Source organism: Colobus angolensis, unplaced genomic scaffold, assembly GCF_000951035.1.
Source record: "Colobus angolensis palliatus isolate OR3802 unplaced genomic scaffold, Cang.pa_1.0 Scaffold5, whole genome shotgun sequence".
In the NCBI taxonomy this organism is placed as follows: Eukaryota; Metazoa; Chordata; class Mammalia; order Primates; family Cercopithecidae; genus Colobus; species Colobus angolensis.
This window is the reverse complement of record NW_012118487.1, coordinates 34,149,565-34,166,846: the sequence shown is the minus strand read 5'-3', so window position 1 is coordinate 34,166,846 and position 17,282 is coordinate 34,149,565. Positions and strand designations below refer to the sequence as shown.

The 17,282-nt window shown below is 42.5% G+C and overlaps 1 protein-coding gene across 1 annotated transcript; it reads right to left on the bottom strand.

Annotated features, from left to right (window-relative positions):
- Positions 1-6,817: 6,817 nt before the first annotated feature.
- Positions 6,818-15,326, bottom strand: SFRP2 (secreted frizzled-related protein 2). The gene is made up of 3 exons (XM_011959768.1): positions 14,557-15,326; positions 12,126-12,206; positions 6,818-7,993 (listed from the first exon to the last, which is right to left on the bottom strand). Exons 1-3 carry the CDS (start codon positions 15,056-15,058, stop codon positions 7,689-7,691), a joined length of 888 nt encoding a protein of 295 aa, XP_011815158.1. The 5' UTR covers positions 15,059-15,326; the 3' UTR covers positions 6,818-7,688.
- Between the last annotated feature and the right edge of the window lie 1,956 nt (positions 15,327-17,282).

Genomic DNA, 17,282 nt, shown 5'->3' with positions numbered 1-17,282 from the left:
TCGCCCTGCTTCAGCTCTCGCTGGTCGGGCTGCAGCAGCTGACCAGCACCGATTGTCCGGCACTCCCTAGTGAGATGACCCCAGTACCTCAGTTGTAAATGCAGAGATCACCAGTCTTCTGTGTCGCTGGCGCTGGGAGTTGGAGACTGGAGCTGTTCCTATTCAGCCATCTTGCTCCGCCCCTCAGATTTAGATTTTTAATTTTTTTGTTTGCCTATAGGATATCCAGTTGCTCCAGCACCTTTGTTGAAAAGGCAATTTCTACTCCATTGAATTCCATTCACATCTTTGTCAAAAGTTAATTGAGTATATTTGTCTGGATTCATTTCTGGATTCTGTTCTATTCCGCTGATCTGTTCTGTCCTCCACACTGTCCTGATTACTGTAGCTATACAGTAAGCCTCAACATGGAAAGAATGATTTCTCCCACTGTATTATTTTTCAAAATAAATTTGGCTAGTTTAGAGCATTTTTATTTTAACATGTATTTTAGAATAAGGTTACCCATGTTTACAAAAAGCTTGCTGAGATTTTGATAGGAATTGCTTTAAATCTGTCAGTCAGTTTGGGGAGAATTGACATCTTTACTATATTAAGTCTTCAAATCTATAAACATAGCATATCTCTCCAATTATTTAGGCCTTCTTTGATGTCTTTCATCAGCATTTTGGATTTATCAAAATATAGAGCCTGTACATGCACTGTTAGATTTAAACCTACGTATTTTATTTTCTTTGGAGCAATTCTAAATGGTTATAGTGTTTTATACTAACAACAAACAACTTGTTGATCTGTACAAATGCAGTCACTTTTGTGTGTCAATCTTGTATCCTGTGACCTTACCCAACTCACTTATTAGTTTTCAGAGTGTTTTGTAGATTCCTTGGGATTTTTAAAATGTAGATAATTGTATTTGTAAATAGACAATGTTTTTTTAACACAGTTTGTATGCCAATTGTTTCTTTTCCTTGCCTCATTTGACTGTCTAGAACTTCCAATATGGTGTTGAATAAGAATGGAGAGAGTGGACATCCTTGCCTTGTTCCCAATCTTAGAATGAAAGCACTTACTGTTAAGTATGATATTAACTATAGGATTGTTGGTAGATGCTCTTTGAGGTTAAGAGCATTCCTAGTTTGCTGACAGATTTTATCATGCATGAATATTGAATTTTATATGCTTTTATATCACATCAATTGATATGATCATGATTTTTTTCTTTAACCTGTTGATATAGTAGATTACATGAATTAATTTTTGAGTATTGTACCAGGCTTGCATACCTTGAATAAACCAGTATAGTTATAGTTTATTATTCTTTTTATGTATTGCTGGATTTGGTTTGCTAACGTTTTGTTGAAGATTTTCCTGTCTAAGTTAACAGGAGATATTGATTTGTAGTTTTCTTTTTTGTGTGTGCTGTCTTTGTCTGGTTTACGTGTTAGGGCAATACTAGTCTCATAAAACGAGTTAGGAGGCATCCTTTCCTCTTCTGTTTTCTGGAAGAGATTGTGTAAAATTGATGTTATTTCTTTTTTAAATGTTTGGTAAAATTATCCAGTGAAACTTTCTGGGCCTGGAGATTTTGATTTTTAGTGTTATTTTAATGTGAACTTATTGGTACCCATAAGAACAAATGGGGCCCAGGAAGACTGTGTTTAGGGGTGTCTGGGGAGGTTTGGGTCTCAGTTACTATTGTCCATCATATGTGTATTTGTTACATTAGATCATGAGCTTCTTGAAGGGTAGCCATCGTGTGTTGGTCATCATTGGAATCCCAGCACCTAGGACAGTACCTTGCGCATACTGAGTACTCAGTGTAAGGTTGCTGAGTAATGGAACTGACTCTCAGCACTTTGATTTTTGCAGACTGGAACCTTGATGCTTCTTAGGGAAGCCAAGGGAGAAGAGGGCAGCACAAAAATGCCCGAGTCTTGTTTTGGGGGTGGAAAAGTATTTTTTGAAGAAGAGAGAAGTAGATAATATTTGTGATCTCATTCTTCCTCTTGCCTGCCTGAACTGCTACCATTCAGGCCCTGAACTACCCAGTGTACCAAGAAGCTGGTGTGTGGAGCACTGGTGGTGGGGAAGAGCAGATGCAGACTAGTGCCCCTTCTGCTGTGGGTGTCTTCAGACACAGAAACAAGTTCTGAGAATTACACTTCAGCATGGAGAATGGAAAGGAGATGAGAATGTATCAAGCTTAGGCATAACTTACTGAGTAATAGTTCTTAATTATTTATAGATGAGAAGACTGAGGCTTGAAGAAACTATTGACTTGCCTAGGTCTCTCTGAATTTCAAAAGTTACACCAAGGAATTTGACACTTTTACTGCAGCTTCTAGTCTGTTAAGTGATTTATCTTAATATACTTTAGATGATACAGCTGTAGAAAATTTTGTACCGGTTACTGACACCAAGCTATAGTGCTTTTCTCGTTTCATAACATAAAATAATAAACTAATGGTTATTACTACTCTGAATTGGAACATCTTGAGACAGATTCTTTGATTTGTCCTTCTAACACTATCTGCATTAACTGACACCTTTAGTAATTGAACTTTTTTAGCATTTACCTATCTGTATCACTCTCTGGACAGTAATGGAGTACATTTTAAGGTATTTTGTTTCATTATGTTTAATTACTATTTGTTTCTGAGCAATAATGTATTTAATCATTTTGCAAGTTGAGAATGTTTTAATGTTACTGACTATAAAATCTGTGGATCTTATGCTAGATTTATTTGTAGTGTCTAAGGCAATAGCTTCAGCATAATATTGCACAATATCATTGTTGATTGGTCAATATGTAAAACTGATGATACTTAATTTCTAAGGCTGTTTCTTAATAGAAGATGTTCTGGTTCAACTTATTAAAAATTCTCTTCTTATAAGTACCTTTACCCAGATCCTAATCTCCACTTAAACCCAACATTCTCTTTTCAACTCAAGTGAACCACTCTCTCTTCTAAGCCATCCCTGGTGCATGTACACATCTCCCTCTTAACACAGAGCATTGGAGTTATTTGTTTGCATGCCTCTCTTCCTTATTGGATTATGAGTTCCTTTTGAGAAGGATTCATTGCTGTATTACCAGTGCCTAACACAATCCCTGTGAAATACAAGTTGAAGGATGGCAAAATCATTGTGTACCCACCATCTAGACCAATGTCTGGCATGTGGTAAGCACTCAATTTGGATTTATTGAATGAATAAGCCAATGTCAATAGTTTGTGCTCAGTAAATAGTTGCTGAGTTAATAAATTAATTTGTGTTTGTGCAGTGTGTTTCATAGGCAAAAATCAAACTGTTCAATAATCCAGATTCAGTGACTGCATGAGGGATACATACACCAGGATTTGCTTTTCAAGGTAACCCCATCCATTAAGAGCATTGCAAATTTGATAGTAAATAAGAGTTGAAAGATAAAAAGTCCAGCCAAATTATTTAATGAGAGAATAGGGAGTCAGGAATTGCTATAGTTTGAATGTATCCACTAAAATTCATGTGTTGGGAAGTTAATCTCCAGTGCAACAGTGTTGCGAGGTGAGACCTTTAAGAGGTGATTAAGTCGTGACTTTTCTGCCCTGTGAATAAATGAATGCCATTATTGCAGGTGTGGGTTATTTACTGTTGGAGTGGGTTCCTGATAAAGAGAATAAGTTTAGTCCCTTTCCATTCTGTGTCTTGCACACTCTTACTCTTTCTCCTTTCACTATGGGATGACACAGCATGAAGGCCCTTGTTGGATGCCAGTACCATGCTCTTGAACTTTCCAACCTCCAGAACCATGAGGCACATAAATTTCTATTGTTTGTAAATTACCCAGTCCATGGTATTTTGTTACAGCAGCAGAAAACAGACTAAGACAGAAATGGAGGGTGTTTTTAGACAAAACTGATCCTTTTTAATCCTGTGAATTTCAATATACTGGTTTGTGCATGTAGACACTGCCTTCATCCTTTGTTCACTTAGAAAATGCTGCCCTAAAACCTTTTGTAAATACCTCTTATAGAACAACTGATTTCTCAAACTATATTATTAAAGGGAAGAGGAATTAAATGCATAGCAGATATGTAGTTTTAAAAAAACTTTTTTTGAGAGACAGGGTCTTGCTATGTTGCCCAGGCTGATCTCAAACTCCTGGCCTCAAACGATCCTCTCACATCAGCCTCTCATGTAGTTGGGATTACAGATATGAGCCACTATACCTGGCTATTTAGGCTAATCCCCACTTTGGGCATTTTAAGGTCATGAGTCATCTTAGGAAACTCAGAAATCCAATATTCTTGATTACTTACTTTCTTCTTCCTATAGTGGATGGATATTCACGTTTTCATCTGCCCACAAAAGAAATCTGATAGTTAAAAAAGTAAGAATATAATCATGATTATTGATATAATATAATCATGATCAAACAAAAACCTACCTGCTCTGCCCCAGTGAGCATGTCTCATTGGCTTGTGCCCTCGTCAAAGATAGGAACAAGAGGCATGAGGTAGAAGAGTTGGAAAGTCTATGGAGAGACATATAGTCATGCACCACTAACAACATTTTGGTCAGTGATAGACTGTGTATACAGTAGTGGTCCCATAAAATTATAATGGAGCTGCCCTATACAGGTGTACCATATTTTATCTTTTATACCATATTTTTCTGTACCTCTTCTATATTTAGATATGTTTAGAAACACAAGTACTTACCATTGTGTTACAACTGACTACAGTATTAAGTCCAGTAACATGCTGTGTAGGTTTGTAGCTTAGGAGCAATAGGCTCTACCATATAGCCTAGATGTGTAGTAGGCTACACCATCTAGGATTGGGTGAGTACACTCTACGATGTTCACTCAATGACAAAATGGTTTCACAATGTGTTTCTCAGAACACTCCCCTGTTTTTAAGTGAAACATGACTATGTATGACAGGAGGCAGACACTTGGGTGATACCAGAGCTGCTAACTCCTTAAAACATGACCAAAGGAGGCATGTATGTCATTAACCTGCTCCCCAGAACTGAAATTTTTGCATTCCATTCCATGAGCACATGACTTTTGGCTTCAATGGAAAGGGAACGTTCAGGTGGGTCAGTTTCTTCCAAATTTTTCTTTCCATTAGTTTTGGCTCATTGTACATATTTCCCACTTCTGATTCCTGATTCCTTGGTTTACTGTTTCCTCTCTTTTTGTTTTATCTTATCTTCCCCTTTGTTCCCCTGCCTTTTCTAGGGTCCCTAGTTTCCCACTCTAAATATTTAAAATGAGTGTTGGCCTTGATCCCTGAGCACCCGCTTTTAATTCAGCCCATAGGCACCCTGTGAGTAGGGTGGGTCCTGAGTTGTAGAAACAGATGAGAAGCAGAGTCAAGTGGCAGCCCAGAGGAGCCTGAAAGGGACCATCCAAACCATGTAGCCCAGGCTGTGGACTGTAGGAACTTTTCGTTCCAGAAGAACTTGAGATGCTGTAGAGAGATGAACATGGATGTACGATCAGGAAAGTTAAACTAAATTGATAAAACGTCATCAGATAAAGGCTTTACATCAGTGCCACTAGAAATTTCAGATTTGATGGGGAAACCATTGCCCTCATGTATTACCTATACTCTTACTATTTGTAACTTATCAGTTGTAAATATGTAATTATGAAATTGATTTTCTTTCACTCTCTCATATAAGCTTTGTAAGAACCAAGAGTAATGTCTGTATCCCCAGCACTTAGAACACGGCCTGACACATTGCAGAGGCTCAGTAAATATTTATTGAATAAATGAGTGCCATCCTGTTTCTATAATCCACTTACAGGTTGAATACAAGGCAGAATTTGTGTTCAGATAAGCCTTTAGTTTCAGCCCTGGCTCTGCCTCTGATGAGCTGTGCTGCTTCATCTCTCTGAGCCTAATGGAATTCCTGTGGAGATCCTATAGTAAAATGAAGTGTTTGGATGGACATTGCTGTGGTCTGAATGGTTGTGTCCATTCGAAAATTCTTTTGCTGAGATTGAATCTGCAATGTGTTGGTATTAGGAGATGGGGCCTTTGGAAAGTGACTAGGTCGTGAGGGTTGAGCCCCATGAATAGGATTAGTGCCCTTATAAAAGAGGCTAGAGGGAGCTTGTTCACCCCTTCTGCCATGTGAGGACACAGCAAGAAGGCACCATCTGTGAAGCAGAGAGCCCTCATTAGACACCAAAATCTGCCACCACCTTGATCTTGGACTTTGCAGCCTCCAGAACTGTGAGCAACAAATGTCTGTTGTTTATAAACTACCCAGTATAAGGTATTTTGTTATAGCAGTTGGAAAGGACTAAGGGACATTTAATGGACAGATGTCTGTCTCTTCCTTTTTATCCTAATTCAAGTTTTCACCATCCCCTTCCTCCTCCTTGCATTGCAGTGGATACTCTCCAAATCATGACTCTGTTTATCTGAGGGTTAGATTTGAGTTGGGGAAGGAATGAACGTTTTTGCAGTGGCGATCCTTTTTCAGTATGAAAAATCTCAGAAAATGAAAAGCACAGCTGTAAAGCTCATAAGCCTTAAGTTTAGGGCAGTGTTTCCACATAGCTGCAGCTGGACTGCTCAGAAGGGCAAAAGAAGGCAACCCCTTTCCAGAGGCTGCAAGTCGCTGCTTCTGCAGGGTCAGCAGCGGTGAAATCTGTGAGATATGGGGCAGGGTGGTGGAGGGGGAGACACTTTGAGTCACTTGAGAAGTAGATCACTTTAAACTACTGGAGGGCTGGGCTCATGGAAGGAAGTGACCTCTTATGCATAGCTCCATTCCCAGTTCCTTTTACTAAGAAGACAAGACAGAAGACAAAGAATAGGTAAAACAGGATGTAAAGTTTATATACAAGAATATAATGTTTATCTGAAATATTTACAGTGTTGGTTAAAGCAATATTTGTACAACTTTTAAAGGTAAACTACTATGTATATTACAGGTAAGCTACAATGGGTTTAATTTGCAAAAGTTAAGTAAGAAATGTTTTAAACAAGGCTTAAAGTACTCAAGTCAATTACAAAATTCATATCTTTTGCCTTTTACTTGAAGAAATCATGCTATAGAAATGGTTAATGTGCTTTTAATAAATGGAAGTACTGAAGCTGGAATGTGATACATGTAACAGTTGAAGTTCCCATTGAAGGTATAAAATGATGAATTGTTGTAAGACTTAGACACTGAGTCTCAGTCTGGAGCTGAGGAAGATGTTGAGATAACAGCCAGCTTTATCTCAACAGGGTTTGTGACCGACAAGTTTGGGCCACAGAGAAAATTGAAGCAATTTGCATGTTGTGACAACCTCAGTGGGAAGTGAAAATCAGCTGACTCAAAACAACAAACAACAAACAACCAGACCCAAGTCACAGTTGCACCTATTCAAAACTAGCTTTAACGTGAGCTATTTTTAAACATCATAAAAAATATTGATGATTTTATTAGTTTGAATATTTCTACAAGATTCGGGTGGGCTTTTCCTTTAAGTGAAAACAGCTATCCACTCCTGTGGCCCCCTGGGGCCTAATAACTCAGGAAATGCTGGGGATGCAAACGTGCAAAAGGCAGGGGGAAGCTGTCCAGGCTGAGGCTGGAGCAGCTGGGAGTGTGCTTGGGAAATGGGAGCTGAGATCCCAGAGCAGAAATGGTCAGCCGTGCTCTGGAGCAGGCCTGTCGGAGCCATCAGGATGCCAGGACTAGCACTGCAGCTTGCGGATGCTGCGGGAGATGCGCTTGAACTCTCTCTGCCCCTTCTGCCACCGCTTCACCGAGGTGATCACCAGCTCCCCACCCTGTTTCTGTCCCATGACCAGATAGGGCGCGTTGATGTCGTTCATCTCCTCACAGGTGCACTGCAAGCTGTCTTTGAGCCACAGCACCGATTTCTTCAGGTCCCTGTCGGACACACCGTTCAGCTTGTAAATGGTCTTGCTCTTGGTCTCCAGGATGATTTTGGTATCTCGGTTGATGTAGGTTATCTCCTTCACTTTTATTTTCAGTGCTATGAGAGAGGGCAGAAAGAGTCATATCAGTTATAATGAGGGAATACAGTATACCTCCCCCCATTCTGCCTACTCATGTGACTGTCCTGGACGAGGAAAGAGAGGCTTCCTAGAGCTAATGGGACCCTCAGAGGCTGCAGATCAAGAGTTGGGAGCTAGGGGCAGCAGGTGGCTCCACTGCTAAGCCTCAAAGCATTTGCCAGGCACTTTGTTTCCAATCAGTCATTTTTTCAAAACTCTTTCTCTTTGCAGGACTCAGTGAACTTTTCTTCTCCTTTCCTCACCCACCCTTGTGTTTGTAAGAAGGTTGCATGTGGTGCATGCTCTCCCCAACAAATGACTTCCTCTATTGGAAACTTAAGCATGAAAAGACATGCCTGACTCTTAGGTGAAACATGATCCTTCTGTGGCCGTAAACTTTAAACTCAATTTATTATGTAGAAGAGGTTTTTGGACAAACCTGTAAGGAAACTGTATCACACAATCATTGTTTTCTAAAGAATAGATTACAGGGAAGGAGAATTGATCTTACAGCTGCATTTGATTTGGTAAAGTAACTAGGAGAAAAAATAGGCAAGTCTCTTTTTAACAGCACAACATGTTTAGTCATAAAAGTGTTTTTCTGAAGACCTCATCCTTAAATGCTATCATCTGCCTGTCCAAGGCCAGGGCATTTACAGATCATATATGTACTGTTTCCAAAATGTATATGTAGACTCGTTAGAATGAGAAGACCAAAAGTAAGTGGTTTACTATAAAGGACACGTTTTATAGTCATGAACAGTATGCTCTGGGAATGAAAGCCCTACAAACGTACATGCTGGAATTAAGTTTCAAGACTCCATGAAAGCAGGAAAAGAATAGAATTTTAAGGTTAGAGGGGATCATCCCATTAAAATCGCTTGTTAGTACACAAAGAATCTTAAATCCAGAGAAGTTTAGTGACTTGCATGAGGTCACCCAGTTTAGGTTGTTTCCTAGAACTCTGGTTGCCAAACGTCCTCCTGTAATACCACTGTGGTGTCTTGAGGCAATGTCAATGTTTTTGTACTGGTTGCAGCATAAACTTGCCCAGCTGCAATGTGTCCTAAGACCCTGGGTGACCCTGACAGCCATTCCGTATAGATAATGTGTAAGTGTGACTTCCTGACTTTGATGGAGTTTAATCTATGTTTAAATTAGTAATAGAGGAAGATTTTTCTGTGTTGCGTATAACCCGTTTTGAGATTTTCTTTTCCTTTTTTTAAATATCAGAAAGGGAATTTGACTGAGTATGGCTTTCTAGTCAACCAGGAAATTATAGAAGCTACATCAGGTAAATCAAAGATGCTATGACTTGGCCAACCATGGTTTTGTCTGGTATGATATGCATCTGAACTGTGGTACTGAGTTCTCAGTTTTTGAGACTCAAGTCATGGAATAAGCCATACTTGTGGAAATGTTGCATGCTCTTGTGTCCTCTGCATTGGGAGTAGGGTGTTGGATAGACCTTACCATGGTGGGAGAAATGGACTGATTATACTTTACCTGGGAGCCTTGTCTGTAGTACAGATAGGGCATATATAAGATTTCACCTGGCCAAATGAAACATTCTCAAGCTCCAAACATCAGGAAAAACCATCACTTTTAACCAGGAGGAAGATTTATTAGTCATCTTTGTCTAGCTCTAAAATAACTAATTTTGCAAATGTTTATCATGAGAAAACATTAGGGATTTTCTCCTTGGATTTTCAGCTAGGCCCAAACAGAGATAATTGAATCCCCCACATAACCTTTCCTGTCCTGGAGGATGTGACTGAGGATGCAGGATGGGATAGGAAGCAGAGGTGATGATACTTTCTGGTCCTACAATAGGTTGTATATATAGGAAGGTAGTTCTGAACCATTTTTTTTATTCACCACTATTTGCACCATTGAATTTCCCTTGTACTTCAGGAGCACAGTAGTGAAGATGCCTTCCAGAGTAGTCAAGTCAAATAAATCAGATTTCTATGCTTGTTCCTCCTACTCTTCCATTATTCACAAAGAACAGAGGCAAGATGGAATAGTGCTTATAAACCAACAATCTTATGACGCAGTTCTTGAAATTCTGCTTCATTATCCCTCTGTGGGTCAAAATGAGAGTGAAGAAATAGAAAACAAAGCTTGTGAGGTATCTATGCGTGTGATACCTTAAGTGTGATAACTTCTGTGTTGTTTTGAAAGGCTTTCTCTCTGTAAGGAGAGAGCACACTAAGGCACAGAGGCATCCATGTTTTGGCTCATGTCTTGATAGGTCATCCTTAGAAAGGGGGTATTCTGTAAGGTCAGCCACAAAGCAAGCAAGTAATAGGTGTGTGTGTGTGTGTGTGCCCCAAAACCAGTTGTTATGGAGCTCCACAATATAACAATCAGCTCTTCATGGAAGTCAGGAAGGATCTGTTTTATATGTAGTGCAAAGGATATAAACTGTGAGAAGAACATGATATTTTATAGACTTTTTAATAGAAATTTTATATAAATGATATTTTTCTATCTTGCCCTTAATGAAGTGATATAGCGTGGGGGCTGAGAACTGTGTTTTGGTAAGGCTCTGGTGATTTGGAATTATCTGCTGCTAACATGCCTGGCCCTCAGCCAGTTTGAGGGTTGTGGACATTTGAAAACAGGTGTATGAAACTCCGTCAGCCCCATTTGTGGCTCCTCCTGAGGGGAAAGGTTGCTAAGGACTTTGAGCTACCTCCCTTCTTTCTCCTTCCTCAGCAGTGTGAAGCCTTTCCCAACCCTGGGGCTATGGTGGTTCTGGGACCAGTCAGAGTTAAACCCAGGACACTTTCTGGAAGAGACCTGGAGCTGTCAAAGAGTAGGGATTGGATGGTTCTAGAGTTTTAGGGACCTGACCAGGACTGAGATTTCTGGGATGGCAAGGTAAGGAGACTGAGAGCTGGAGTTATTTCCCTCAGTCTCGAGGACTATGTTGAATATGTAGAAGTCTTAATATGGGTCTATTAGACTCCATTATTGATTGACAGAGCAGGGAACATATCTATTTATAAGTAAGTTCAGCCTTGTGCCTGAGTAAATACTTTTTAGAAAGGTACCAATAATTCCAACACACGAAAAAGTACCTGCCCTTGGAAAAGGATAAAAGCAAGAATGCCTCTGGGTGAAGTTCCTGGTCATTCCCAGCTCTGAATTTAGCATTGATCCTATGTCTAGCTGGGCTCCTCTTCTGACCTGAGAGCCCTGAAGTCAGCAGATGAGGTGCTGGTAGAGTTCTATGTAGACAAAGTCCCAGCTCTCTTTCCCCTTTTGATCCTGTTTTCAAGGGAGTGACTTGCAACTTACGGAACATATCGCATGTGTTTTTTATTGTCCCCAAACACCATGTCATCTATCATGTATCTTGCTAAAGTAAATCTCTAAGCTTTTTTTTTCTTTTTAAAACTATTTCAAAACTGTGGCAAATGTGTCTAGACTTAGTCATACAAAAATTTACAAAAACCTTTTAAAAGGGATTTTAAGGTGGTGTTTTAAGGTTGTTAGGTGTTCCATGTTAGGTGTCTTCTCAATAAGCCACTCTTCTTTTTCAATTTAAGGAACCCCTCCTCGACAAATTATTAATCCGTGCCTTGGATATATTCACTAATGGTAGAACACAGAGGAGCAAATCATTGTGGGTTATAAAGAAAGTAAAAATATTTTTATTTGTGGCCAATTCAATGCCTTGAATCTGTTTGGCTGGGGCTAATATTTACACTTCCATCCCTGGTGCACATGTTAAGTAATCAAAAGAAAACAGGATTCGGGATTATGTCTGTTGGCAAAAAAAAAAAAAAAAAAAGATTTAAAATGTGCCATTTTCATTATTTGAAATGCGCCATTGGAAATTGATAATCAGAATAATTTTCATGATTTGATTATTGGCTTAATAGAATAATGAATCTTAGCTGACAAGATACAACACAATGCTAGACAGTTACATAAGGAGGAAACTAGGATAGATAAAGTTAGATGGTTTTGGGAAACATGAGCTATAATGGTATTTACCCAACCTTTATCTGGCAACATCATAATGATTTGTACCTTGAAGTTTTACTGGTAAATAAAACTTCTGAATGTGAAATCTGTTGTTGTTGTTGTATTACTTACCAAAATCATTTTTACAAAGTGTTTCCATTATGTCGTTGTCATCATCATTTTTATTTTTGCAGGCTTCACATACCTTTGGAGCTAGAAATGTAGAAAACAGTCTTTAGTAAGTTTGCTTAAAAGGGAACAGCAGGTGGCGTTTGTAAACAATTCAAAGGGACTTATCCAGGCAAAAGTAGCAATTGTCCTATTTTACCTCAGCTTCTGCCTCCTCTGTAAAAGTAGGATCACTCATTCGTAAGAAAGTTCCCCCATGCTTCCTATTTTTTGGGGGGGGTGGGGTGGTGGGAGCAAAATGAGAATGCCTGTATGTTGTTGTGTTTAATAAATTATGACTCAAATAAAAAGGGAGTTGTGGGCAGAGTGTACAAGTGTGTGTAGTTATGGTTAACTGAGTCAGGGTGCAGCTTTTCAGCTCATCCTCCCAAGCTCTGGGAAATTCAGTCTAAAAAAGTTATTCCCAAGGCCTTTCGAAGGAGAAAGCAACCAAAGAACCAAAGATCCTTGAGGGGTTTGGGAAAACTGGTAACTATAAAATATAGCCAAAAGATTGTCTTTCTCAGCCACAGGACACCAGTGTAGCTGGCTCTACTCAGCAGAGCTCTGTATCTTAGGGGGGCCAAGTCTGGACTGGGAGGGGTGACTGGCTCATGTTCCACATATGGGCTGTTTCCACCTTGAAAACACATCTCACTAATTACAATAGCCTGCTCTAAGTGGTTCTGTGTCACCTTGTTCCTTCTGCCAAGATTGTGCTTGAGTTAGGCAGCATTCATTTCATTGCTGTCTGCAAGCTCCCTGGTACAGGTTCTTCTTGCCCTTCTTTGCCTGTTTCAAACTCTCAGAACAAACAAACAAACAAACAAACCTGTTTCTGAAGCTAATCAAAGATGAAGCAAAACAGTTTAGTGGTCTGATCAAACCTAGGGATTGTATACTGGCACAATTATCAGAAGGCCTCCTAAAAGCTTTTCTAAGAGTCTGATTTCTTGAGAAAAGTAAAAAAAAGAACAATTATATTTCCCTTCTCTCATTTATAAATGTGTTAATTATGTCTTTAAAATTTAGGTGAAATTAGAAGATTTTCCCTAATATGAAATGTAATGTTCATAGAAAACTATGTGACTTAATAGAAGTGTTATTTATCAAATTAGAAAAATCACAAAGATAGAATTTTGAAGAACATAAACTTTTATTTTGCAGGTGAAATGTGGCTTTTTGGAGAAATGTAAGATGCATAATGTTGCTGCTGATAGTGGGAAGAAATAAAAACAACATACATAAAACTTCCCTTAAGTCCCCTCACCCAAACAAAATCAAACGTTTCTAATTAGGAGCTCTCAAAATGTGTATAAAATGTTACTAACCTGTATTGGTTGGTCTATGGTATATGTGGGAAAAATGTTTGAAAAATGCCAAACATTTGCAATAAATTAGAAATCTAACCAATAAGATGATTGCAAACTCATGGTCCCTGCCAGGAAAGATTGCTAAAGAACTTTGCATTTGCTTTAACTAATGATGTCTGTAGGAAAACAACTAGAGATTGAAAGGGAGAGGCTGCTGAAGCCCTGAAAGGGATTAGGAAGCTCCCTTTTCCAACCCAGGGGACCCAAATCAGCTCAGGCGCATTGTATATGTTTTTCTTTCAGAAAAAATATCAAGAGCTCATGCGGTTTTCATTGCTTTGATGGTTTTTGCACAGGAACTCTCCTTCCATTTTCTAAAAACTTGGGAATCTCTTTTGCATGATTTTTCTCCAGCTAATCACAACCGCTCCTAAGTTAAAAACTGATAGCGATAGAAAATTGAGACTCAAGTACCTGAGCAGTTACAACCAATGCTCAATTTTCCACACATTCCGTGCCAGTCCCGGTTTTATTTCCAAAATCTAAATTGACAAAGGACAAAAAGTACCTTAAAAGGTTATCTACTTGTACATCGTGGTTTTCCTGCCTGTACGGGAAATGTCCCTGTGACTAGAATCCTGCCCAGTGGTAGGAAGCTACAGAATGAGGCTGAGCGAGGGCCCTCTGGCCAGAGTGCTCACCACTAACTCCTCCATCAAACACCAGTTCCAACGCTCTACGTGGCTCCAGTGCTAGCTAGCATCTTTAACAATAATCGTGTATCTATTTTTTTTTTTTAAACCGCCGTTCAGTTCTTCGGTTTTTTTTTTTTTTTTTTTTAGCTGCCCTTAAGTATAACTGGTACAACTCGGGAGCAGAATGCGAGACTTGGGCGGAGGGGGAGGGGTGCCTCAAATTTGATACAGGCTTGTCGTGATGACAGACCAGATCAGGAAGAACTTCTGCTCTTCCTGCTACTGGCACCCCAAGCAGGGAGATGCACTGGGATGCGTGGCAGGGGCGGGATCTCCTGGGAGCGTGTCAGCCAAGCAGGGAGTGGGGAAACAAGCGGGAAGACTTACCTTCCTCGGTGGCCGGCAGGAGGTGGTCGCTACTAGCGAGGGGGATGCAGAGGTCGTTGTCTTGGGGGAAACGATCGCACTCGAGCATGTCGGGCCAGGGGAAGCCGAAGGCGGACATGACCGGGGCGCAGCGGTCCTTCACCTGCACGCAGAGCGAGTGGCACGGCTGGATGGTCTCGTCTAGGTCGTCGAGGCAGACGGGGGCGAAGAGCGAGCATAGGAACTTCTTGGTGTCCGGGTGGCACTGCTTCATGACCAACGGGATCCAAGCGCCGGCCTGCTCCAGCACCTCCTTCATGGTCTCGTGGCCCAGCAGGTTGGGCAGTCGCATGTTCTGGTACTCGATGCCGTGGCACAGCTGCAGGTTGGCCGGGATGGGCTTGCAATTGCTGCGCTTGTAGGAGAAGTCCGGCTGGCCGAAGAGGAAGAGCCCGCGCGCCGAGCCCAGGCAGCAGTGCGAGGCGAGGACGAGCAGCAGCAGCGAGCCAGGGCCCTGCAGCATCGTGGGCGCGCGACCCCGAGGGGGCAGAGGGAGCGGAGCCGGGGAAGGGAGAGGCGGCCGGAGTCCGAGCTTGTCCCGGGCCCTCTCTCTTCGCTCGGTGCGACTCGGGGGCCTGAAAAGCTGGCAGCGGGCGGCCGGGGCGCGGAGAAGCGGGACACCGGGAAGACGGCGCGGGCGAGGCGCTGCAAGCCGGCGCGCAGCTCCGGGGGGCTCCGACCCGGGGGAGCAGAACAAGCCTATGATGGGGCTAAAAAGGAGTTTTTTAATTTTTTTTTGTCACTTTCTGAGGGGGGGGTGGGGGGGGGAGCAAGGGAGGAGCCAATAAAGGGTAATCCGAGGAGGGCTGGTCACTACTTTCTGGGTCTGGTTTTGCGTTGAGATTGCCCCTCACGCGCTTGCTGGAAGGGAATTCTGGCTGCACCCCCTCCCTAGATGCCGCCGCGCGCCCGCCCTAGGATTTCTTTAAACAACAAACAGAGAAGCCTGACCGCTGTGCCCCAACAGTGAGCGAGCAGGGCGCGGGCTGTGGGAGTGGGGGGCACGCAGGGCACCCCGCGAGCCGCCTCGCGGCCAGGTCCTGGCGGGAACGCGCCTCGCCTCGCGTGCGGCCAGGGCCCGAGCTTGTTTTGCCCCAGCCCGAAGTTTCTGGTGTGTTGCCAGGCATGGGTGGGAGAGGGTGTGTGTGTGCGTGTGTTGGTGGTGGGAGGGCTACGTCCCTGATAGCCGTGTGTGTGTGTGTGTGTGTGTGTGTATGTGTACATGTGTGTGTTGGGGGTTGGGGAGCTGCCTCCCTGGTAGCCGCGGAGCCAGCAGCCCCTGGGATCTTTGTGCCCTGGGATGGAGCTCGGGACCTGCCCGCCTGAGGCCGCCTTGGCGAACTTCGTTTCCCCTCGAATCTCCAGCTACAGTTCAGCAGCCTGTCGGTGTGCTCCCCACTGCCCTAAAAAAAAAAAAAAAGAATTATAAATATATTCGTATGAGCAGAACTTTACATGGAAAACGAAATACTAATAAAACGGGTTTGTCATTTTGTTGGAGTGAGTGCTAGCAAGGGTTTTGTCGTTGTAGAAACACCCCTACAAGAGTCTCACCGGTCACACAGGACTGCCCACCATTTCCTCGTTTTGGAGAAGAGACTTTCCCTTCTTAAATGAATGGCATGACTCAATACTCGAAGGCATTACCGGCTCTAACACACAGCCGCCCTTGCAGCAGTGCGCTCTGGAAAGCCGGAGTATGGGCCCCCAGGGCACTGTTTGTAAAGACTGGTGGCCGGCACAAAAGATGGGCACAAAAGATGCGCAGGCTGGAAGGGAGCGAGGTCAGAGGAAGGAGTGCTGCCTGGAGATCCACGAGGGCTAGAATTAGCTCATTCATCCCCTACGTACCAGGGGGCACCATGCTGGGCGCTGGATGTGCAGAAATGAACAAACAGGACGACTTCTGCTCTCGTGGAGCCTGGGATCTAGTGTCTCTGACCGCAAACAGTAAGTCCACAGCTGTAAACCAGGAATAGGGTGCCAGGAAAGGGAAAGTGAGAGTGTGTGTATGTGTGCCCGCGCGCTGGGTTGGGGGGTGGGTTCCTTTTGCCTAATTGTACCCTGTCTCACTTTGGGGACCGGAGGCCTTCGCTCTCCTCAGCCTTTCGCTGGGGGTGGCTGTGAAGATCCAAAGAGAAATCCTCGGAGAGCGAAGTTCTTTCAGATGTAAGGTGGGTGCATTGTTATTACTTCCCGACCACTTAGCGCCATTCACAGGCTCAGACCCCGGCCTCCTAATTTCCCTCCTTCCGGAAGATGCATTGGCTTTGGCGGCTCCCAGGCCCAAGTTACCAAGCAGGCTTTGTGGTCCAGCTGCTTAGAGGAGCCGGGTAATGAATGAGTGGGTGGCAAAAGTCCACTCAGTGTTATCTGCTGACCGTAAACACGCCAGGAAAATCGCCATCTGGAGAGAATGCACATTCTGAACTCCAAAAATCTGCGTCCCTAACAGCCCAGCTTCCAGGTGCTCTGCTGGGGAAGGGCCCGAGGTAGCTGCAAAAGACCTCTCTTTCCCCAAATTGGTCCAGGGCCTTTTCGTCCCTAACGAAAGCACCAAGAGGTCTAAAAGCCCCCTTCCCAACATAAACTATTTTGCAATGAAACCCCAAAGGAAACAGAAGCACAACAAACCAAAGAGCTAATAAAGAGCCTGAGGTCTGAGAGATGCTACGATTTGGGCCTGG